Below are 26,381 nucleotides of genomic sequence, written 5' to 3'. Positions count from 1 at the left end.
CCAGTAATTCGGCACAGACTGTGTAAGTTTTAGCTCTCATATTCTTCGTTTTATTTCTATCATGTCATTTGGTATTTGCTCATTTTTAAGGAAACAGATTTTAACTTTGTTAAGAAATACACCATTTAATTTTGGATCATCATTAGATTTCAGAATATGCATACAAATTTTCAATAATAGTAAGTACTTTGCTGAGAGTATTAGCAACGGGTAAAATCAATAATATTTCTGCATAGTTTACTAACTCGACCAAACATTTTATCATTCACTATTTGTATGCAAAAGAGTGCAACATAACAATATGTGACCTATGTAACTAGGCACATCTATTTTATATTATTAGTTTAACATATCAAAAGTTTCAGAATTTATGGGCCAAAGAAATATCAAGTTTAAATCCAATGGTTCAGTAATAGAATAATAAGTAAATGTAACAACTTTCCATTTAGGAGCCCATTGAATTTTACTTTAATGCAAATTTTGACTATTTGAAAACTGGGTCAAATAATTCAAGAGAGCCGTGGTGTAATTTTCTCATCATCAAAAAGGTTGATTTAGTTCAGTTTTTTTATTTCGTTGTATTAAATTCATATCTTTAAAGTAATCAGTTCATATTTTATTACATCACCTTACTTTTTTTAAAAAAAAGTGTTTTGTTCTTTAAGCTGGATGGTACAATCATGAAGTTTTCATTGTTTTTCTCGATAACATCATCGGAGTTAAGAAGAGTTCCGCAAAAAAACACACACTAGAAGCGTCACAGTTAAACCATCTATCTAAGAGAACGAAACGCCTTCAAAATTCTCATCCTGAGCTACAAATTCTCTTCACTATTGCTTTGCATACATGGCATGTATGTGTAATATAGTTAGACTAAACGAAGTGAAGTATATTGTAGCAGATTACTGGATTATTCTGAGTTACTAGAATTCTTATTAACGGAGTAGAATAAAACTAATAAAAATTTTAATTCAAAGTAGGAAAAAGTTAACCAAGTATTCTATGTTTCAAGTAAATACTCAGTATTCTCTTATGTAACTTTCTACAACCTCTGGTCCGAGCCATCTTTATATATAAATATTACTACCATTGAAGTAACTGCATCTATGAATTTGATGTTCATCTTGTTGTGCTAATGAGGCGTGGCAACTTGGACCGATGTATATATGTGCCTAGTCCTACGTTGTAGCTAACTGACCGACTATGTAACTCTCAATTTACATGATATGGTATAATCGTCCTTAAAGTGCTCCTCCCTCTCATATATATATATATATATATATATATATATATATATATGTTGGTGGTTTCAGAGTTTCAGCGTTCGAAATGAACTTTAATTTGCCTAGAGAGTTTAAATGTGCAATTAGTTTTTGAAGTCTGCCTATTAAATAATGTATTTCTTTAATATTTCCGTTTAGTGCTAATACTTTTGTCTCGATGGCTGATACAAACTCTCATTTGTTTGATAACATTTTGAAAGCTCCAACGTCGTCGGCTACACGATTAGGTGAAGCGTCTTTAACTTACCTGAATCAAGGTAAATATTATCACTTATATTAGTCTTCGTTCTATTGTGTTGATTCAGTTTGTCCCGATATTATTGAAAACGCATATTATCTGCCACATACTTTTTTTCCAATCATTTGCTCTTCTATAAAGATTAGTCTTATTCCTTTCATATGATTCCACTCTTTGAACAAGTCATATTGTTTCTATTGGGAGAGTACAGTGAGAAATAATCATAATATTGTTGTAAAAGTGAAGACATTTTCTACATTGTTTCTAACAAAATGTTAAGTAGTTTCTCAATTAACAGATATAGTCTTAAAACAGCTATAAAACACCTGTAAAATATTTAAAACAAGTTTACCGTTGTGTATATTGGGAAGTCGTATGATGCTGATTAAGGAAATGACCATAAATTTGTTATATTATATTCAAAAAAGTTATATTACAGTGTAAAACATTTGTGTCAATAGCTTACGTTTATAATTGTTTGGCAAAGTTATGCTGTAATTTAACCAGGGATTAACAGTGTGAAACATAGCAAAAGTGGTTATCATTTCTAGTTGTCACAATTTATGGCCATCACACTTATAGTGTGACTCAAAGCCACATACATAGATATATGTAGATGATGAATAAATGGTAATAATTTTGTATCCGAAGTAGATTAAACTTTGGGTAACTTCCGGAAACTATTTATAGACTTCATATAGTGTGGGCTGAAATTGCATTCTGGATTCAACGGGCAGGGCTAGATGAGAATGACTCTAAGCTGCTCGTGCTGGTTAACGCGTCGTTGGTTTGGCACGGGAACAAGGTCATGTAAGTCGGTATTATGATGGGCGATCTTGTCACGTGATAATTGACGGGAGAGAAAGTCATAACAAATTTCATCGGTGAGTTTCTCACCATTGACTTCCATGATTCAACCGATCACAGATTTTTTACCAGAACTTTCAGTAGCTTCATTTCAAAGATAACTAGTCACTGAAGAATATAGCGCAACTATTATTTATGCAGCTGATTTGTGAACATCTCCATAATTTAAAGATAATTTTCATCGCGAACTATCGTTAGATAATAAATATTTCAAAGTTATAAGTGGATAACCTGGGCTACGTCAATTGACGTGATACACGTTAAAATACCTGATTCAAAGCATATAAATTTGTTTACATATCTACATATATATAACTTATCCTTTTGGTAGTGTTAAGTTCTCCGAGCTGGATAGTTTAGTTGCGGAGCTTTCATTGTCATTCTAGACATATTCAGCGCCTACTTCATTTAAACCATCTAACTCGGAGAATTCAACACTACTAAAGCATTCTCTTGAACTAAAACTTTACTTTATAGTTCATTCTTTCATGTTCAACCCATACTTATATTCTTATAATTATTTACAGGACAAACGTATGAGCTTAAGTTAAACTCGAAAACACCGGAGATAACATTTATCAAGGTAATTTATCGTATATATATATATATATTTCATATTGTTTTAAAACTTCATGTTCGTCATTGGTTGCTATGGTTTATATTTTTTCCGTTGATGACATTTTGGACTAAATCCAATCAGTTTAGGTTTACACATAAGCGCTTGAAGTGGAAACCTTGATATCGTCTTTCTCAACAAGTTGATTATATGTTTGGATGATAATTTTCAGTGGGTTTCATAACGTGCGTTCATTTCATTCATTGAGACCAAGCTATGACATCTAGTACAATGTGACGCCTACATGGGTTAGCCCTGATTTTAGATAAACCAATGAATTTGTTCTTTTTGAGTGCGTATCCACACTTATTTTGACCTTGTCAGTTTTTCGCTTATAACTTTATTTGAGTGTATGTTTGTGTATCAATGACTCTATTCATCACATGTCTTTAGCTTTTTTTTTCTACCTGATCATTGATAGTCACGCTTTATCAAATTGAGTTGATACACTTACCTCACTTTCGTATCCCTCATCTTGGTGTCTGTACGAGTAGACAAGTGACTGAAATAAATTCTTCCAACTTAATTCGTACTTGGCTTTTTATTACCGCCGTCACCCAAACGAAGTTAGTCTATCTACAATATTCGAAATCAAATGGAGAATTTATATTCATGGTTTATCAGTTAATTCGTTCATAATGGAATCAGATCGCGGGCTTATAAAACTAGACATGGCATTACTACAATCCACTTGGATATTTGTTGTGAATGGAAATAGGATGATTGAGAGCGATTTTTCTAATACCCAGTGGGATATATGCTAGTTGGATAGACCGGACGAATAATACACAACACGGTAAAGGTATACTATACTGACGACCTTAGGAGACTTAAAAGCTAATCAGGAAACGCTACATAATTATGAAACAATTAATAATAAAAAGAAATATAACAGTGAGATAATATTTTTGAGCTGAATAATTAACACTCATATGTCAGATTATCCATTGTAGTAAAGAAGAAAAGGTCAAGCTCACATATTAAGAGTCGGGCTAGTGTTGTGAGTTGGGGTTATCACTCCATAGAGTTTTTGTTACCAACCGTCATCAGTTATGGTGCATAAGGTTAGGGTTAGGTATTAAGAATCAAACTGGGGTTTTGAGTTAGTTTTACAAATTAGGGTTGGGGTGTCCATCACAAATCGACATCAGCTATAATACAATGATTTCATACTTCTGTTTGCGAACTTAGGTTTGAAAATTAGAGTAAAAGTTCTTCAATAAACTATCTTGATTACACATTGAATCACATCAAACACTTTAACACACAATCTGCCTTAGGACATGTATGCTTTGTAATTTAGCGTAAGCACCATCCTAAATTCACTTTCTAGTTGTATAATATATATTTTTAATAATTTCATTCATTCTAAGGATCAATTAGTGCCAATTTTCACTTAGTTATTAATAACATAAAAGTCATCTGCCACTGCACTTTAAATTTCGCCCAAAATACATAAAACGTTTTAGTTCTGATTGACTGACTCAAAGCTTCCAGTATACTATACTCTTATCTTCAATACTTGAAAAGTAATTCTTAGCCCATTCGAATTTATTTATTTGAACACATAAATATTGGTACAAGGAAGCACCAGATACATATGAGCCACACAAATCTCATTTGATTGTGTGAGGACTGTGATACTGCCCAGGTGCCCAAACTGAAACAGGTGGTTTTCTTAGGGGGGCACTTCCGGAGCCTTTGACCTAAAGATCTGATCCACAAGGCAGTGGAGCATCGCAAGGAGATGTAGTCCAATGGTAGCCGGTGACCAACGATTGATTCATACGCCATTTGTTCCATCAGGATACTGGATCCCATGTGCAACATTGGTTTGGAATGAGGGTTTTCCAACTCCCCTAGGTGGACTTGCCGTGTTCACCAACCCGGTTAAAGCGCAGGACATTGGCTTTTCGTCCTCTAAATTTCGCAAACAACAAGAGAAGACAGTGAGTAGGACTTCCTTGGCGGAGGCTATATACGCGTGGCCATATGAGAGCATTTGGAGAGGGAGAGCGAACTCTCCCCACTCTCGGCCGTACCAGAGCATTTGGGGGCCCATTCAAAACGGCGAAAAGTCCTGCAAATTAGATGTATTTGTGAAGACTCCAGAAGAAGAGTAAATTGTATCCAAGTTATTTCAGTTTTACAAATCGATTTAGTGACAAATAAAATGATGGGATTTCATCGACTAAATAATTGTCATCGAGCACAAGACACAATGACTTAACTAATACACAAAGAAATAAATTGAGAAGCAGGTAACTAATTAAACATTAATTAATTGACATGGGTAAAAACACATTAAAAATCCTTGAAGAAAATTCACATTAAATAATGTAATATAACAAAAATACTTTGAAGTTGACCTTAAATTTACCTGAAATCGATATGCAGATTTTAAGATTGATTTTTTCGTAAACGTAATATCTAGCCATTCAGTATCCTGACCAGTATTTTATCGATTTTACTTCACTTGACGTTTTCTGCACAGATCCACGTTGATTAGAACGATTTCATCTCAACATGCTAATGTGGTGTTGAAATTTGAACTAATCCAGATATAAGTACCAGGTTGTGCGTTGTAAATGGTTAACTGACTGACTAGTGTTTCACAACTACACTGAATTATTTTGTGACTCGACTAGGTCAACTTTGATTGTCGCTATTAATTCAGGCTTAGAAAAAAAAATCATGTTTGAAGTCCCAACTTGGTAATGTATCTTATGAGCTACATATTTCATTACTCTGGCGTTGAACATTGCCGTGCTGAATTAAATTCTTTTGTAGCAAATTTTTCGTTCCCGTTAGGATCAGTTTATAATTGTTATCTAAATAGTCATTGATGTTAGTTACCAGTATTAAGCTTAATGAGACTGAGTTAGAAGCGTTATCACTAGGCTCTAAGCTTTGTAACTTTAATAAAGTGGTTAATAAAATGGACATTGAAATTCAATTTGAAAACCTTTATGCCCAAACGGTAGGACTAGTAACTTCATCAAAAGATGATGTTGAAAGATTTAAATCAACACCAGTGGACTGTTGCTTTAGATATTTAAATAATGGACATAATTCGAAAAGGGTTTTGACGAAAAACTTAAGAAAGCTTTAAGGAAACTTAAAACTGATGACAATTTTTATAAACAAAAATAAAATGTCTGTAATATCCCAATGAGTACTTACTTCCTTACGCCTGTTACCCCTCGTGGAGGAGCATAGGCCTCTCACCAGCATTCTCCACCCAACCCTGTCCTGGGCAATCCTTCCCAGTTCGTTCCCGTTGTTATTCATCCTTTTCATATCTGCTTCTATTTCCCATCCCAATGAACAGAAAAATTAAATTTTCCAACGTTCCGCGACACACTGTAAACTACTTTAGAGAATAAATAAATAATATTAGAAAAAGGATAATTTACTTGATATATCTAATAACATTCATTCATCTATTGGTTTTACGCTAGAGGAAGAACCGAATAATAGCTTATCGTTTCTAGATGTCCAACTAACAAGAATAGTAGATGGAACATTAAAAAGAGGAATACATAGAAAGTCTACAGTTGGATAATATACTCACTTTTATACTTCCTTACTCATCAGATACAAAAAAACCTGGTAAAGATCCTGACTCATCGTGCTAGAATAATTTGCTCTAATGACACCATTGTAGATGAATTGGGCAATATTTGTAACGTGCTTAGTAAGGATGGATATCCCATAAAATTCACCAACAAACACATGAGATGAAAAGAAGACCAAATGTATCTACCGTTCCGAAGAAAATACTGTTCTTAAAATTACTATTCACAAGCGATGCTACCAGTCAGTCAGTCAGCTACAATATAGAACCAGTCACATATATGCATCGGTCCAAGTCGCCATACCTCATTAGCACAACAAGATGAACATCAAATTCATAGAAGTATTCAATTTAGTGGTGGTAATATATAAAAGAAAGATTGTATATAAGAATATAGTACAGGAAGAAAGACAAATATGAAGCAATTTTAATCTCACGATGCTACCGAAGAAATTTCAACTCAAAATTTAAGAACGGAAGTGCAGAAAACAATCATTGCAGCCAGATTGAATGCGGCTTTCCATAACCGCTCGATAATAAAAATCATCACTAAAGACAGACTGCCTGAATCGTTCACGTCCATGTGCGTTTACCAATTTCGCTGCTCCTGTGAAGCCAGTTATATAGGGCATACAGTAACACAGGTCCGTCATCGCCTATATATATATATCGCCTATATATATATATATATATATATATATATATATATATTGGTGTAGAGCCATGATGACCAATTATTTGGAAATCGCTCGATCTGTTCTTTTTACCCAATTTCTGGTGAGCTACTTCATGCTATTTGAAGTATACAGTTCCGCGCTGATCTATTGTTGTTCTCATTTTTTCTTTGTAGACATGGATTCGAGTTACTTTCTATGACAAACAGATGGAATTAAATGAACACGAGCATTGGGATAACTGGCATCAAACACACCCTGGTGAAAACCTCATAGACGTAGGTGAGCGTAATATTATTTCAGATTTCTACCTAAAGTTGTAAAATGTTTGTATTTTATTGGCGTACATGGTGCTTTTGCATCTTCTTTAAGGTGTAATTTCCATATATCCTTTTGCTAAACATATGTGTTTGCAATTTGTTAACCGAACAAACATAACTGATGTGCGCTAGACGATGAGTTCGATGTAAGAAATCTTTATTCCGGACTATACAGCTAATCACCATCAAATATTACAAGTGGTCCATACAAAAGTAGAGCTGTTGTTTCATTGTTTTGACATCGTACTTTTAACTTTCGGATCATGTATCTAACTGACTATCTATTTTGATCGATATGCAGAAACGTAGATAATGTATAGCTGGGCAAAATTGGTTGTTGATCCAAGTCACCGTTCTTTACATTAACATAAGGTAATATGATGAAAAGCAAATGAATACTATACCAATGGTTGTGTCTTCAGTAACAGAACAAGAATGCCGGATAGCACAAGGGCGATGACTACATTAGATTTTAACCGTAATCACGAATGATAGGTTATGGTGTTTTAAGGACTGCATGTTTTCTAACTTAAAACCAATTAGTCGCTTAAATTATTATCCACTTTCTAAACACCTCTTAAACATCTCTTAAAAGTTTGAACGTACACAGAATAACGTAATTGTACAATCGTCATAGTTTTCATCATTTGATTTTGATTAACTTATATAACCTGGTCTATTTCACGAGTTAACCAACTTGGATCAAATGGCTTTATTAAATCCGCTTACATGCATTTGCTTTGTTTCATATTATCTATACATTACTTCATCTTGCAGTAGAGCTGAAAAACCAAAAACATACCATCAGTCATTTAAGTTATTCACTGTTGATCTGAATCATATCTAGTGGTATAGATTTTTCAGCTTGGTTGTATGAGACCTCATTACATTTATCCTTTATTACCTATGTTTAAGTACAAAAAGTTCTATGTGAGTTACACCGCCTTATGTGTTAAATTAACAATTAGTAAGTATAATTTCACTCATCTTGTTGAGTAAATCCCTATTTTTTTCTTCCAAAAAATCTACCTTAAAGATTATAAAAGATCGAATGATTATGAAGAATTAGATAGTGAAAATACTCCATCAGATGATATATTATGTATATGGAAATATCCGAAATGTACTATTGGTTTACGATTTAATTGTGTCAGTACTGAGTTTACTGCTAAGAAGCACGGTGGTGAAAAAGGAATTCCTTTTCGATTTCGGGTAAGTTGGTTTTTATAAGTTTAAGGGGTTTATACAGGTAGTTGAATTTTTTTTGTTTCGTTTAAAAATTAGTCATAGACAGCTACTAGAAACCTGTAAGCACTAGTCTGTTATTTCATCTCTGTGTAGGATTCCTCAGCCCCATCAGGAATCAAACCTAAAACCTTTGCATCTCAAGGTGGGTATTAATCTGTAGACCACTGAATTAGCACCCGATTATTCATATATTTTAGCTTCAATCAATCCACGATATTGTGCGTGACTTTTTTTCGAGAGGTGATTCTCAGAGATCTAGTGAGCTGTATTTGACCAGTAAAATTCAACCATGTCGGACGTGAGACAGTGGTTTGTCAATGCCATTGGTTGATAGTTGAACAGTATTGCGAATTGGTTAAAGTTGAACCATTAAATTCAGGCTAATTAGCTTAAATTTTGAGTTCTCTCAGTGAAACCTGTTCTTGGGTTCGACCTCCAGTCGAGTCGTGAATACGTACTGCTAAGGGGGATCCCTTACTAGGATGAGATTGTACAATGACTCTTGACTTTCAGTAGTTGTTTAACCAAGGTGGGTCAGTGATTTGAATTATGAAACAAGTCTATTATGTTTACTTTTTGCAATTTATCTCTAAACAAGATGTAAGTTATAAAGGTTTGAGGGTTTATGTCAACCATAGACTTAATCACTTTCTAACTTGCATTCCAGTTTGGAAAGTTATTTAGCGTCATTAGCTCTCATATAAACTTTCTGATACTCAAATATATAGATCTACACTTAGTAAAAGTTTTATGTATCACTTAACAATGTAATTTAAAAATGGATGACATCAACGAACAACATAAGATTATTTGTTTTTAGTATTTATAATATTTAATCCAACTAGTTCATTACAATATTCTTGTAAACTATGGTGATAACGTTGTAGTTCGGTGTCTTCTGTCTTTAATTAACGATCTTGTTTAACTTTGTCGTTGACATGCTTTTAGAGATAACACTTTCATCATCTCAATCTCCAGGAGTTGAACTTTTACCGGGAGGCTCACTTGTTGACTTACAATACGCCGACGACATAGTTTTATTTGGTGAAGACGCTGACAAAATGCAGAGTCTTCTGACCACTATAAGCAACTATGCAGGCATGTTCGGAATGCGATTCTCTCCCTCGAAGTGCAAAATGTTACTTCAGGATTGGGTTGCATCGACACGTGAACTAATGATAGGGAGTGAAGTAGTTGAGCTTATTGACAGCTTCACTTATCTTGGGAGTCTCATCAGCCCTTGTGGTCTGGTGTGTGACGAAATCTCAGCACGGATACAGAAGGCTCGTCTACCTTTCGCCAACTTGCGTCATCTATGGCGTAGGAGAGATGTTCGTCTAGCAACCAAAGGACGGGTATACTGTGCAGCAGTTCGTTCCGTCCTACTTTATGGCAGTGAAACATGGCTGATAAGAGTAGAGGATATTCGTAGGCTACTAGTATTCGATCACAGGTATCTTCGAAGCATTGCTCGTATATCCTGGGACCACCGAGTAAGTAATGCAGTTGTTAGAAAACGAGTACTAGGTAATGATGGCAAATCGATTGATGAAGTAGTGAAACTTCATCAGTTGAGATGGCTGGGACACGTGTTACGTATGCCCAACCACCGACTACCCCGACGTGCAATGCTTTATGGTGTAGGAGCAGGTTGGAAGAAAGCTAGGGGCGGCCAGACCAAAACGTGGCACAAATCCATGATGTCACTGACAATTGGACTGAGCCATGTTGGTAGGTGTAGACTGCCTGGTTGGGATTCGCGAGATGATAGCAATCGATGGTTAGAGACCTTGAATGAAATGACTCAAAATCGTTTGCAATGGCGCAGGTGCATCCACTCTTTGTGTTCTACCAAATTCTAATCTTCTGAATTCTTCATGTCTCTATCTTTTTTTCTTTCCAAATTTATTTCACTGTATTATACTCCTTGAATAACATCTTCAAACCCTAATCTTTCCGATTACTGCTTATACTCTTACTGCTTCTACCACTATGGGATTTGAATCGATAACTGCATCTCTGTGTTAATGTGGTTATGGCAACTCGAACTGATGTACGTACGTAAGAAGTTCTACGTTGTGACTGACTGACTGAGTTAACGATCAGCACAGTAGGTTCGGATTACATATATACATCAGAATAGGTCATAAATTAATCATAATACTTCCTTTTCGAGTCCAACTTTTCACTATATGAAGCGCTAGAAAATATCTCTGATAATTACGTCTAAATATAATTAAAGATTATTACCTAGAATAGATAAATTTTACAGAGAGCAATCCTAAAAATCTGAATAGAATAGTATCAAAATTAGAATTACACATAGAAGATAAATTTACGTCTAACTTCCAAAGCAGTTATATTAAGAGAATATAATGAAGCGCTTACGTTATTCCAAGAACATATTCGAATAAATCGTAGATCGCAAACTTTGAGTTGTGCTATTTCAAGACATCTCATTAACACAGGGAATCAGATCGACAGTGAAACTCTAATCTAGAATTTTATGGGAGACATAATAATCAAAATACTCAAACCAGATGTATTTGTTCAGAAAGAAACGGCGGTAAATGTTTCATTATCATAGTAGCATTAATTTCATTTTGCGTTATATTCAATTCTTTCTCAATTCATAATTTTGTTTTTAATCTGGAGAATCTCAGCTCATGTTATTCTTAATTAAGTTTAATATATGTGGGTAATTACTTGTAGTGAGCAGGTTTTTAATGAATCATGTAGATTTATTCATACACACTGTATCTCTACTGGTTATTTATCTCTATTCTTTTGATCACTGTTTATCTAACCGTCTGACGAAATCTCTGCACGGATTCAAAAAGCTCGTTTGGCTTTTGTCAACTTACGTCACCTATGGAGAAGGCGAGATAGCCATATATCAATTAAGGAATGAGTATACTGCGCAGAAGTTCGTTCTGTTTTAGTTTACGGCTGCGAAACGTAGCCATTAAGGGTAGACAATACTCGTAAGTTACTAGTATTTGATCACAGATGTCTTAGAAATATTGCTCGCATCTGCTGGGATCACTCGGTAAGTAATAGTGAGGTTAGATGGAAAGTATTAGGGGATGATAGTAAGTCAGTTGATGAGGTCATGAATCTTCATCGACTGAGATGGTCGGGCTACGTATTGCGTATGCCCAACTACCGACTACCACGACGCACAATGCTGACTAGTGTTGGAGATGGGTGGAAGAGAGTTAGGGGCGGCCAAACCAAAACGTGGCATCAGAGCTTGAGGTCACTAACTTCTAGTCTGAGCTATGTTGGTAGATGCAGACTACTTGGTTGGGGTCCGCGTGATTATCGTAACTAATGGTTAGAGATTCTGGGTGGCGTGACTCAGAATCAATCACTATGGCGTAGGTGTATACACTCTTTATCCTCCCTTAAACCGTGAGGTTAAAATTGCATTATACCTTTCTTCAAACTAATTCTTTCTTCCTGTATTATATCCTTATATTTGATTTTAATTTATAAATATTACTACCATTGAAGTAACTGCGTCTATGAATTTGATGTTCATCTTGTTGTGCTAATGAGGTATGGCAACTTGGACCGATGTATATATGTGCCTGGTCCTACTTTGTAACTGACTGACCGACTATCTAATCGTTTATTTTAATAGTTTAACTTGTGGATTATTTTAAAAAAAACTTCAGGTAGAACATTTTGAATATGATACTAACCAACATTTGGGCTCATTCGCTTGTCAAATTAAAGTATTTAAAATGAAAGGAGCTGATCGTAAGCATAAAACAGATCGAGAAAGAATAGAACGTAAATCTGGTGATGGTCAGGTAATTATATTTTGAATATAATTTGTAATTTTTCGATTTTAACCTTCACCTTTTACCAAAAGTGTATTCACTTAAAGGATATCTTTCGATAGTGTAATAAGAAGACGAAGATTATCAGAACTGTGTGATATATTATAAGCAAAGATGGACAGTGGTTAGCAGTGGAATCCAGGACGCGCGTTTCGTCTTATCTGGGACTCGTCAACTGGATGTACTTGCATCTCAGAGTTGATGTTCAGTCTAGGATATATTAGCGCAATAAATTTCGAACAATCTGATCACACATATACTTGTTAAGAACAATTGTGTATAAAAATAAAAGGTCAACTAGACTGGAAATAGGGGGGGGGTAAGAGGAGACAAGGATAATAATAATAATAAAATAATGTAAAAACAATTTGAAACCTAATCACTCTGGATAATAAGCTAATATTACCAGGGTAGGTTTAAGGTGAGAACAAACTGTTCTTGAATACACAAAGGGGGTTTGAATTTTCGTATGGCTAAGGCTTCAATAAACCTTAGTATACGCCCTTATACAGATTGTTCGAAATGTATTGCGCTAATATATCACATAGTTCTGATAATCTTCGTCTTCTTATTACACTATCGAAATTTATCAAAGGGACTAATTGCTTTAAAGGATAACATTAATATAGAATCACTGCAGAAATGGCAAGCTCTTGTAAGACCTTTTGTTATAGCTTGGAACTCATTAGTGTACTTTGTTGACCAATACGACCTGCACGCTTTGTAAAGTTCATGTTACTATCAACCCCGTCGATTGTTATCTGATGAATAGTTTCTTATGTTTTAATCACGCAATACCCAACGCAGCACAAACACTATGTAGTTTGACTAATAAATACCCTTGCTTCTTGAAATTCTGAGTTAACAGTCATCTGATTTTGCCGTACTATTATCAGCGACGACGTTTTCATCACATGATCTGAAAGTTCCAAAGCATTTATACTACTAATTATTTGTTCTTCTCTATTATGTTTGTTATACAACAATGTCAAAATAAACTCTGTAAAAAGTCTGAACCTCATATACAACAAAGTTGTTTAAATGTCGGTCAATTATATTCGACATATAAGGTAGAATAAATGTGCACCGAGCCAAATTGTCACACATCAATACAGCAAGATGAGATTTTAGGGATAAATAACAAAGCAGTAGTAGTGGTACTAGTAGTCCTATTTTAGTAACAATATGTTCACCAGTGACTAGCTTCAAGATGCAACTCTCTAAGTTCCACTGAGAAACCATGACCAATGGAGTTCAACCACCATGTTGGACGTGAGACAGTTGTCCACCTCAGGCGTTGTATTAAGATTGCACATTATTGTGAATTGATTGAAGTTAGAAATTAACACCATTAGATGTTGGGTCAGCGGTCTAGAGTTTAAGCGTTTGCATGCGATACCTAAGGTCCTGGCTTCGGATCCTTGATGCGAGGTTGTGAATACTCACTGTTGAGACGAAATAGTCGTCTAGTGCTTCCCGTTTTTCACTGGCGGTCTAGCTGAGAACAGTTCGTGATTTAAAACTATGAAAATTCTACAGTATCCACAAATTCCCCTATTTTAATAATTGTAGTTCTACCATTATTAACAAAAAATGACTAGACATAGAGAATATGATTCAAGAAGAATGATTTAGTTCACAGAATAATAGGCATAAAATAATTTTAAAACTCATAATCTAATAGTGAGTATAACTACCCCACTGCGAATAATTGTGAATCATCTCATTTTATTATTGTAAGTAATCAATATTATTTTATGTTATCTCCAGGCTATTTATAAACCATCAGTTCCTGTGACTAAATTATCATATTTACCTAGCAAGCAAGTTAAATTATTTCATAATCACCATCATAACCATGGTCATTATCAATCGATAACGGACAAGCAGCCGGCGATCGGCGATACTTTTGCAGAGCAATCGATAAAAGTGACAAATACACAAATTCTTACCACTTCTGCTACAACAGCCGCGTCCGTTTGCAATAATTCATGCCAGCAATTTAAAGTAGATATGGGTAGTTTGGATTTACAGAAGTAAGTTTCAATTTGACTGTTTGGTACTAAATAGTTTCATGGAAATTCTAGTTTTCTTTTGTATTCGAGTCATTGAAGCATTTTATTTACTGTCATTGATATCCTCTTCGATGATAGAAAAAAAGTCGCAACTGATCATCGTTTATGAGATAAAATTGGCTTGAAATCTAGAGATTTACCGCTCCATTATGTGTACCAGGTTTTAACACTTTACTCTGGTCTCATTAATTTCCATGTGGTTTCATTTGAATAAGCAGTTGTCTGAAATGTATTCTTGACTTATTCCATCCAACTGTTTATCTATTATCCACAATAATCATATGAGGGTGATCACAGATTGGGGTGTGGGTTAGTGGTTGAGAGGTTTGACTTTCAGCCAGTGAGTTCCCGATTTTGACTCCTATTGACCTACTTTGGTTTGGACAACCGGTTAATATTACTAACCCTCACATTTAGAGTGTAGCTCGAATCCAAGTATACAAAGTTGAACCTGGTAAATGAGTTAATGATAATAAATAGGGTAAAATGAAACTGTTACCAGTTTTTCCTACTTTTAATATATATTAAAATTTAATGAGTTAGTGAGAATAACTACAGCTACGCGCTTAACTTTCAGTCACAATTCCTACATGAGGATTAGTAAAATAACTAAGTTCTAAGAATGCAAATGGAATATTTCATCATCTAGTACAATCCCTATGTTGACCATTGTTAATGGTGTTTCATGCCGTATGAATTTTAGATTAAATCGATATAACTAATTTATCAAGTTCAAAATTCAGAAATCTCAGTTACATTTTGATAACTTGCTTCGCTTATGGCTTTAGCTGAATCTCCGCCAACAAAATGATGAGTGTGCTGTGCAGCATTCCGCTGTGTATTACTCTATGGCTGTGAAGTATAGTCTATTAAAGTAGAAGAGATGTTCAGGCTGCAGGTTGTTCACCGTAGGTGTCTTTGAAGTATTGCTCGCGTTTCGTGTAATGACGTAGTATTCAATGCTAAGGTTAGGCATAAGTTACTAGGTAAACGTGCCAAATAAGTAGTGAGTCTTCGTCGACTGAGGTGTATTTAAGTATATGTTAGACACACCTAACTGCCGTCTACTTCTTTGCGCGATATTATCTGGTTTAGGAATAATTTAGAAGAAAGCAAACAGTGGCTAATGTAAGACATTTCATCGGTCCGTGGAGCCATCGAATGTCGGGCTAGGCCACTTAGTTAAGTGCAGGCTATCGGTTTGCGGTTTTTACAACTATCGTGACTAATGGTTGGAGACGTTGAATAGCATGGCTGAGAATCGGTCACAATGGCGGATGTAAATTTACATGTTATCTTCCTTTAGATATTGAGTTTTACAATTATTTACAATTATTCCGAGAGTTGATACCATTACACACTTTATATACACGAGCCTGGTCACCCAAACGAAAAGAAGAGTGAGAAAGAAATTTTACTCGGCCAAACCGAATCACATATATGTGAGCCTGTAAATGGTTTTTGTTTCATCCCTCGAAAATGAAAGCTATTTATTGACCCATCACGTGGATGTATAATCTGTTCATTTCTGGTTTGCCCAATGCATTGAATATTGGCTATCATAGGCAACTGCAGGGTAATGTGTTATCATCAAACTACTGAAGCTATGAATACTCCGACATACTCTTTAAAGAACTACCAGTATAGCGTATAACATACACACTCCTGGCAGTGAATGTGAAATTTTATGAAATTAAGATATCTTTTCTCCGTAGAGTCTGACTATTTTTCCTCGTTTCAGTCGTCAGACAGTAACTGGTAAGTATAACTGGTTTTATTTTTCTTAATTTTTTGTGTTCATCGAATTTCGTCTACCATGTATTTAACTGAGCATTTTTTCGAGTGTGTATGGAGACTGTCAGTCTATCGAATTACTTAAGATTTGCATATCGCATTCCAATTATTTTTTTTATTGGTTGTATCCATAGTTTGGCACGAGTCGAGAAGGCGGTGATGAAGGATAATTTTACACTAGAGGATTTAAATGATACAAGTAACAATTTTGCAATACCTAACCCAATCGAATCACCTAGTGCTTCCAATCGGTCATTTTCGGAATTTGTTATACCTACTTACCCAATTCATCGTTCAGCGTATTCAGCGTTAAGAAATGTATCTCCCGGTATATCACCTTCTCCATCTTCTAATAGGCGTTTTAATTGTGCAATACAGCCATGTCTTCAACGACGTAGACGTCTTCGAGTAGGAGACTGTTGTGCTGGGACTTGTTCATCATGTGGACGCAGTTGTCGAAGTGCTTCCCGATGGATACGAAGTAATAAAAATAGAATGATGTGCACAAATTGGGACAATTCAACAAATCGTGCCAAACAAGCCTCACTGATTTCAGAGAGAAGGCGAGCTGCACATAGTTATGAGAACGGTTCCCATTTGATTGAATTCCCAAAGGTAATTATCCCTTTCAGCGTAAGAATAAACAGTAATTCAGTGAAAGCAGATTATATACTACTATAAATTGACCCATAAAGAAAGTCGATTGTGTTAAGGTTTTGTGTTTCTCAACACTAATATGCCGTTTTGTACATTTTAACAACAGCGTATTAAATGATCTCACGTAATTTGTTAGCAATACAGATTTTCTTCACTCTTAGGTTTGTTCTCCTGATTGCATCAACCTTCATAGAGTCTCTCACTTAACCTTGGTTAAGTTTACTTATCCTACTTATTAGATTTGCTCATCATCCAGATTACTTATCTGACTATATAAGTCTTGATGTCTCCAAGTAAATAGTTCATTCTTGTCATAAATTAAATTACGGTAGGATATTTATGGACACTATTCTTTTTTTTGTAAGCAGCTGAGGGACCATTGAAAATCAGAGGGCAAAGAGAATTTCCTGGTCTATTGAGTAATAGAGATTTATAGATGTGTTGTGTGCTAGGTTCAAAGAGAATTGTTTGCTATATACATGCAAGTCCGCCCCGTTAAATTTTGCCTCTAAATGCCCTGGTACGGCCGAGAGTGGGGAGAGACCGCCCTCTCTCTCGAAATGCTCTCAAACGGTCACGCGTACACAGCCTCTGCCAGGGAAGTCCTACTCACTGCCTTCTCGCACCACGAGTGTTGTTTACGAAAGTGAGAGGACGAAAAGCGAATGTCCGGTGCTTTAACCGGGTTGGTGGACACGGAAAGTTCACCTAGGGGAGTTGGAAAACCCTGATTCTAAACCAATGGTGCACATGGACTTCAGTATCCTGATGGAACAAATGGCGTATGAACCAATTGTTGGTCACCGGTTACCATGGGATTGCATCTCCTTAAGATGCTCCACTACCTTGTGGATCAGACCTTTAGGTCAAAGGCTCCGAGTGTGACACCCTAAGAAAACCACCTGTTTCAGTTTGGGGACCCGGGCAGTATCACAGCCCTCACACTAATCGAATGTGTGGGGCATATATATCTGGTGCTTCCTTGTACCAATATTTATGTGTTCAAATAATAATAATAATAATAATAATAATAATAATAATGATGATTTATAGATACGGACTAATATGAAACCGGCTAGAGCTAATAATGTGAAACCCTAAATTCTGACTTAATAACTCAAAGGTCTTGTTTTAGACCATGAATGTTTGCACTATCGAAAAGCCTCACATGAGAACGAAGCAGTTGTTTAATGCACCCTAATTTTCTTTGGTTATCTAGTTGATTTTGATTGCTTCCAAATTATGCAAGGTCCCAACCTAATCATATTAATTCAATTATAAGTAGTTGTGAAGTTTTGCTACCGATACGCCTAAACTGCCTTTTTAACTGGTCCCTTTAACCCGAAATATTTATACACATTAACTGAAACAATAGAGAGAAGGTGCAAATCGCGAGTATATGCTTTACTCCAAGGTTGATTCATGTTCATGTACAAAAAGTGAGGGTACTTATAGAGTTTACACACAACCTTTGATTTCTGAAAATTTCTGGAACCGTACTAAATATGGTAGCAGTATAAATAAATATCTCAATCAGGACCTTGACATGTGATTCCGTATTTTCTAAATGTTTCTACGGAGCTTTTATTCAAGTCTGAATAAATAAAACGTTTCCTGGCGTTTCTGGGCCTCTAGAGGTTTTGACAAGGAATGTTTTTGTACTTTTCACCACTAATTAATTTACCCCTACATTTTTTCAAGCAATTTACATTTTTGAAAATTGTATAGGTTAGAAATGTATATGGTCTAAAGTAGTGTCCATTTCCAATGAATATCACCGCTAACTAAGTTAACGTCATATCCAACTTGTGCTCATAAATATACATAAATCTTGGTAAAATAAAGCATTCTTAAAAAATTTACCACACAAATGAAACGATAGTACTGTGAAGGAGCAAAGAGTAGTAGTATATTCCATAGTCAATAAATGAATATTAGTAATATTTGACAAGAGGTCCAGGTCACTTGTAAGTACACTCAAAGTAGATTTCAACTAATTGAGATTGCAGTAGATAATCACAGGATCATCACTAGCTTCTATTATGGAGCCGTAGCCGATGACGTTTCCAGATACACTGAGCAGCACAATTTCTGGTGCCGTGACTGGAGAGCCTTTAAGGACTAACAGATCACATTCCTGTATAACTTTCTTTCATGAAACGGCGCCATGTCATAAATTGATCACATATATCTGCTTTTTCCGTCTAATTTCAACTTCTTACTGTTCAACGATGAGAACCTCAATAAACGGTCTCACTCATAGCCAGTACGAAATATTGTTAAAATATATATTTACTTACACTGAAGTATGTTAAGCATGTGTATAATTTCAAGTATCCACAAATTGGAAGTCCCAGTATATGCTATTAGACAGTAAATTTCACCTTAAAGTTATACAGAATCCTACATCATCGTTACAAAACTTTCCACTTCTGTTGGGACTGCTCCCGGAAAGTGTGATGAAGCCTCCAGAGGCTTTAGAGAAGCTGTAGAAATTCCATTCAATTCCAATCTGACAGAGTCTTTTAGAATATCGACGTATGATGCTGTGATTAGACGTTTGTATGAACTTCCTGCTAACGAATCAGTTGGATTATAACTATGTTACAACCTATACCAACAACTGTAAATACTGCTGTTTTTCTGTACATACTTGACACTTACTGCAGCAAACACTTTTCTTGTAACAAACATAACAGTTTCATATCGAGTATCAAATTTTTTTGTTAGCTATCTTTTAACTTGTTCGGTTTCATTGTAATCTGTTTGGAAATTTCCTTCCAGCTACCGTATAGTTGAATTTTAATTGTCCTTTCTTTGTGTTTGTTTGTGTCTATGTATTGTTTAGTCCAAATCGATTCAAATGAATGTTCCTTCTCACCAGTCAAATTCTATAAATAGTAATCATCATACAGGAGTATATGAGTTGAGTACATCAGGTGAATCGTCTAGTCTAGGAAATAATGATGAATTAAATAAATATACTATATTAGATAAATATGATGGTCAGAAATCCAAACCATCATCTATCATCCTACCTGATTATCCTCTTAATTCGGTAGTAATAGTACAATCGGATGAAGATCCTTTATTAAGCATGTCCAGTGCAACTCCAGCAAGTCGTGATATGGGTTATTGTAGTGATCTGTTAGTATCATCACCTTCCAGACCTACTGTCGAAGACAGAGTCTTGGAACAAATCGAATATTGTGCAGAGAACAATAATAATGATAATGTTCATAATAATAATAATGACGATTATGCAGAATTGTTGAAATTTGAAGATTTATGTATGGATAAATTAAATCATGTAGTTCATCAAGCTACATCATGTGATTCAATAGTTTCTTTGTCGAATAAACCAAAAGTTGAAATCCCTTCTTTATCATCATCATCATTGTCGTCAACATCATCATCAACATCTGTCTGTCCATCGTCTATAAATACTTCTGTTGCTACTGTTAAACCCACTACTATTACTACCTCGAATATATCATCTGTAGTACATTGTGAAATGACAGCATCACAAGTTGCAGATTGGCTTTGTCGATCAAATTTTGAAAATCTTCTTGAAACGTTTAAGAACTTCACAGGTAATATTATTCAACACTAATGTCTGTATTGTTGTCGTTAATGTCAGGTATTTTTTTAATGTTACGACAGCGAGTTTATTTACGTTGTAGTTGTTGTCCTGCAACTACACCACTGAAATTAAATTTCAAATCTGATTAGATATAAGAGTATCTGATTTATATATGTTAGTAGATGCACACTACTTGGTTAGGACCCGCACGATAACTGGGTTTAGTTTTTGGAGAGTTTGGGTGGCATGCCTCAAAATCATTCACAACGATGCAAATACGTTCGCCTTTTATCTTCCTATAGAACTTGAACCCTCGTTTTTCTACTTAGACTCACCGTTCTACTCTATCGTTTTGAAAAAAATATTCTCACTGTTTAGTCTTTCTCAAAACCTTTTTTACTACATTATTACGATCTTTTTTGATATTCTTCTTGTTAATTTCAACTCGCGTGGTATGGAAACTTTGGCTAACGCAGATTGGTTGTATGTAGTGAAGCCTGTATATTTTTCAGTGAAGAAGTTTAGTCTCGTCGACATTTGTACATTACTAAATTTTTAATAACCAATAATTTAAGGTGCATAAACGTTTGGTTAATACCTAACTACTTTGTTTCTATGGTATTCTACGTAACTAGTGGTCTGTTTTCAAATTTTACCACCCGAGAATGCCTCAATATATCAATATAATATCAAATTTATTTAATCTCTGTAAATAATCAAATATCACCCACGATCCCACATGCGGGATTCGAACCGAGGACCTTCGGTCTCGAGCTCAAACACTTAAACTCTAGACCACTGAGCAGGCACTTCTGAGGAGTCCCATGCTATAACGGAACTGATGATAAAATATCAATTGAAATTAATACGGATTAATCATTCTGAGATAAATCTGGAGAATATCTCCACATAATAGACGGTTGGAAACCTTAAACCTAGGTTTTATTCTCTGGGCACTTTGCGACTTGATCAATAGAATTCTCGGTCAGTACTAAAGGATTGGATAAACATGGTCAATTTATTATAAATATTTCTAGTAATTTCAGTAATTACATCATTACTTAAAGATAAACTTGTATAGAAGTCATATAATCTCAATCATCTTATCAGTATATGATATCCAAACTTAAATGTGATGGTCTTTTCTTGACTATGACTATCTAACTGTTGGAAATCAAATCTGCAATAATTCTTATTCGGCTCTGTTTTTCTCATTCTTTTGTATCCCGAAGAGAATTGTGAATGGTAAATTTTGAGAACTATTTGTGGACCAATGTAATATGTATATTTCCTATTGTATAATTCTTAAGTAACTAACCTAATCATATTCGTGTTCCTCTTATCATTAGCTATATTTTGACCTTTGAACTGTTATTATACGATTCTTGAGTTATCATCAGTTTATTGATTACTTTCCCCCTATTCACAGCCACATTTGGCTAAATATTGTACAAATGTTATTTTCTATTTTATGGTACGATGTGGTCCGTTTGGTTGGTATATAAACCCAGTATGTTTGTGAATAATGATCCATATCACAGAGACTGTTATTGGTGTTTCGGACTTAACTGGCTGGACTAGGCAGATCTCAGGACCGGTTGGCACTCTAGACTGCTCGTGCGGTTTCGTGTGTCACTGTTCCAATCGATAATTCTCTGCTCTCTGATTGGCGGTCTTATCACGTCACACATTAACTAGGCATCCACTCGACCACAAGATATAACACATTCAATTCCTGAGATTTTCGTAAATGTTTTCCTTCAGTTTTTTCTTTTCTTGGTTTGAAATAGATTCGATTTTTTTTAATTTTGTTTTTTCCCCTATCTCATTAGGTTGTGATATACTTCGCCTAGCTAAAGAAGATTTATTGTCTATTTGTGGATCATTAGAAGGTTTACGATTATATAACTCACTTTATAACAAGTAATTTAATTTGATACTCTTTTACATGATAAAGCAGTTTTAATTGATTTTTGTCTGATGAAGTTGGAAATATAACTCATAACCTCCTAACTCAGCAGTCTAACAACTAATTACTCTCTGCAAGATTATAGATTCGATCCCTAACAGGGTCATCAATTCATACTTCGTAGTAGTACCATACTAAAATGAAACAACAGTTCAAATCTCGTTTGTATACAGTGGTACCTTGAGTGAGGTAAATCTATGGTGAATACCATCTACACATCGAATAGTTTGAAAATTGTTTTCATCTTAAGTTGAGATGAGCTAAGAAGAACAGGGTATATTTGACATGTTTCGTCCTAGTTCTGTAACTCTTCAATAGTCCTTATCCGACATTTTTAATAGGCTACTTCATGTTATGTTCCTTTATTACGATTTATGACCACATTCTAGCTATAAAAAACTGCAAAAACAAATATGCGACAGAATTCTAATCAGCACCCTCCATGTTTTGAAGTCCTGTTGTGTGGCCTAGATTTCCTTTCAATTTTCAGTTGTTTCTCCGTACATAAAAAAAGTGACCGGGTTGTTAGAAACATCCCAGAATGCAGAGTTGGGTGACGTGGGTTCGAACCCACTAGGGAATATTAGTTCTCTGGAGATTGTACGTAGTCCTTGCTGGCAAGTGCCTACTAGTACGAAACCTAGGTTAAACAGGGTTTCCTGACGACCACATCCAATCACCTAACTTCTCAACACAGTCTAGATGATGTCGAAACACTTAGACTAACAGCCACAGTGAAACTTAATCGATGAAATTCCATTAGTAGCACCAAAAAACTAGATAAGCATGATATTAGTCAACACTCAATGACCAATCAATTATAAAAAACTTTTCAGTTGACTAGTCTATCTCAATTAAGCCAATTATTAAACGAAGAAAGCATAACCGTCCGTAGTGAGTTGATGAAGGTTTGTAGCTCCTCATATGGATGTTTACTAAGTAAAGTTGAGTTCTCTGAGCTGAATAGTTTAATTGCGAAGCTTTCTTTATCGTAATGGACAACATCATTAGCACGCATTTCAATTATTGCACGAATGCCTCGTGCAGTATGTTCTGATGACCTTGCTCCCAACTGCTTATTTTCACGAAATTTGTTGTCTTTTAAATGATTGTTCGTTCCAGTTTTGGCGGGTTTTTTTAAGTTGCAAAAATGATAGTTCAGAATTCTAACAATTTATTTAGATCTTATTGTAACATGTGCAACGTTGAGCTTATGCAGTGGTTACTACGTTTATGGCATCAACTTTTGCCTATGTAAGTTGATATGATGATTGGTTTGACGTGATGCCTATCGACCTTTTGCAATTGTAGCCGCTTAATGGCTCAAAGTTACAGTAATAACGTTTTAATTTTATTGTATTAACTTTGAATCGGAAACTATTTAAGTAGTATCCTGAATATAGATGTTTTATTATGATGTATCTTAACAATTATTAATCACATGTTTTGGGGGTATTATTTATTCTGTTTTCTTTTTTAAAAAGACCTACAGTGCCAAGATGTACATTGTACGTTTGCTTGAAAGGAGAAACAAGTACGTTGTAGTGATGAGTTATTTTTTATCAATCCGTCTTTTATGTACTTATGTTTTTTTTTAAAACTGAATATCGTAATGAGCTAGTTTGATTATAAATTTCCAAATAACTGAAATTAATCTGTCATAAAAATTTGCGATGTAGTTTTGTCCACTTAATCATGATATTGCTATCCCATGTACTCACTACTATTACTTACTTACTTACTTACTTACGCCTGTTACTCCCAATGGAGCATAGGCCGCCGACCAGCTTTCTCCAATCCACTCTGTCCTGGGCCTTCTTTTCTAGTTCTATCCATCTTTTGTTCATTCTTCTCATGTCTGTCTCTATTTCTCGACGTAATGTGTTCTTTGGTCTTCCTCTTCTCCTTTGGCCTGTAGCTCTCCCGGGGGCTACTGCCGGTCCCAAGCCCGCGTAAAGGAGGAGGGTTGGGCATGGGGTTAGCGACCCCATCGCGTAGAAAGCCAACTAGCCAAAAAACGCTAACCAGAAAAAAATTATTCAAACTCACTACTATTACTAACCTATCAATACACATGAGTAGTTATGCTATTGAAATGTGACTTTTGGTGAGATGAATTATTGGGTTTAGTATTGGAAATGACATTTTTGAATATTCGTTGTTAAGACTCTCTCACTCTTGATTTTCGGACCTAGGGCTTATCACATCTCACTACGCTCTAGTGACTTTTCTGCGGTGTCCAGTCGTCGAGTTTGATCATCTCAGGGATTTCAATGTCTTAGTGAAAATCAGTTTACTGACTTAAATGACTGATTGGACATCTTAGTGCACTCTACCTTGTTGTCGAATGTTTGAAATTAGTTTTTTTGTTAAACTCTTCAATTCTAACTGCCAACAATTTACTCACTCTCACTCTACTTATAGTTGTACCCCGAAAACGATGGTTTCAGGAATCTGTAAAGTCAGGGACTAGTTTTAAGCACAACTGACTCTTTTGTTAGGATTGAAATTTTGTAGAAATTATTTAATTTGACTACCTTGTACACTGGAATGGTTCTATCAAAATAATTACTTTATCATCATATTCATTCCTACCTTCCCGACCATTAGACATGTATTACGTATGCTTATCGGCTAACTACCTTGATGCACGATAATTGCTAGTGTAAGAGTAACCTAAAAAAAAGCTAAGGGCGGCCAAACCAAAACAATGAGATAATTCCATGAAATTACTGACAATAGGACTGACCCATATTAATTGATCTAGATTACTTGGTTTGGGTCGACGTGATTATCGCAACCAATCGTTAAAAACTTTGGGCGACCATAGTTCAAAGTCGTTTGCGATGGCACAGGCGCGTTCACTCTTTGTCTTTTCTTAAATCCTAAGTTTCAAGATTTCTTCTAAGTGTTTTTTTTACTATTGCACTAATTCATATTTTCTTCTCGGATAGTATCTTTGATGTCTAATCCTTTTTATTACCATTGATACTGTTAACTACCTCGGTTACTCTGGAATTTCCCCTGATAGTTTCATCGCATTTTGCTGATAGGGTGTAGCAACTTGAACCGATGTTTATGTATATCAGGTTCTACTTTGCTTATATGATAAATGACTGATTGACTCATCCCTACTTTCATAGTTGTTTGTTTGTGTCTTGTTTACACGATTTATAGTCTATCATGCAATTATGCTATATGAAATGAATGTTCATGAATTACGTAGTCGAATGGCTTTTATATTATCTTGTCGTCAAGAATGCATCAAAATTATATGCCTTGTCACAGAAAATGATATTCCTGTCCTATTAACCGATGAGGTTGGTTACTTATATTTTACTGTTTATGTTACTGATTTTTTTTCTATTAACTGCAAATGGATGTGGGATTGTAGATTGTAGAAATAACATTAACAAGCTGAATATTAGTTGAATTGAAATTGTAGTAATATCAGTGATCGATGGGATAGATATTGATGAATGGGACTAGAAAATAACGGATTAATTCGACTGAGATATTAACGTAATCCCATGCAACTTGTCTCAATCGGCAACCGTTCAAGTTCATGGGAAAGGACTAGAATCGTGCTATGATAATCATGGACAAATCCATTTGACTAATGGATGTATGTA

At 35.2% G+C, this 26,381-nt stretch overlaps 1 protein-coding gene across 1 annotated transcript; it reads left to right on the top strand.

Moving 5' to 3' along the window:
* Nucleotides 1–26,150, top strand: Smp_019040 (putative transcription factor lbp1,cp2; the record flags this gene model as incomplete). The annotated part of the gene is made up of 12 exons (XM_018799752.1): nucleotides 1–22; nucleotides 1,422–1,540; nucleotides 2,916–2,971; nucleotides 7,432–7,537; nucleotides 8,612–8,787; nucleotides 12,504–12,641; nucleotides 14,442–14,707; nucleotides 16,675–17,155; nucleotides 20,046–20,790; nucleotides 22,613–22,703; nucleotides 24,234–24,283; nucleotides 25,927–26,150. Exons 2-12 carry the CDS (start codon nucleotides 1,441–1,443, stop codon nucleotides 26,148–26,150), a joined length of 2,433 nt encoding a protein of 810 aa, XP_018651510.1. The 5' UTR covers nucleotides 1–22; nucleotides 1,422–1,440.
* Between the last annotated feature and the right edge of the window lie 231 nt (nucleotides 26,151–26,381).

Source organism: Schistosoma mansoni, chromosome 3, assembly GCF_000237925.1.
Source record: "Schistosoma mansoni strain Puerto Rico chromosome 3, complete genome".
In the NCBI taxonomy this organism is placed as follows: Eukaryota; Metazoa; Platyhelminthes; class Trematoda; order Strigeidida; family Schistosomatidae; genus Schistosoma; species Schistosoma mansoni.
This window is presented reverse-complemented; position numbering and strand designations above follow the sequence as displayed.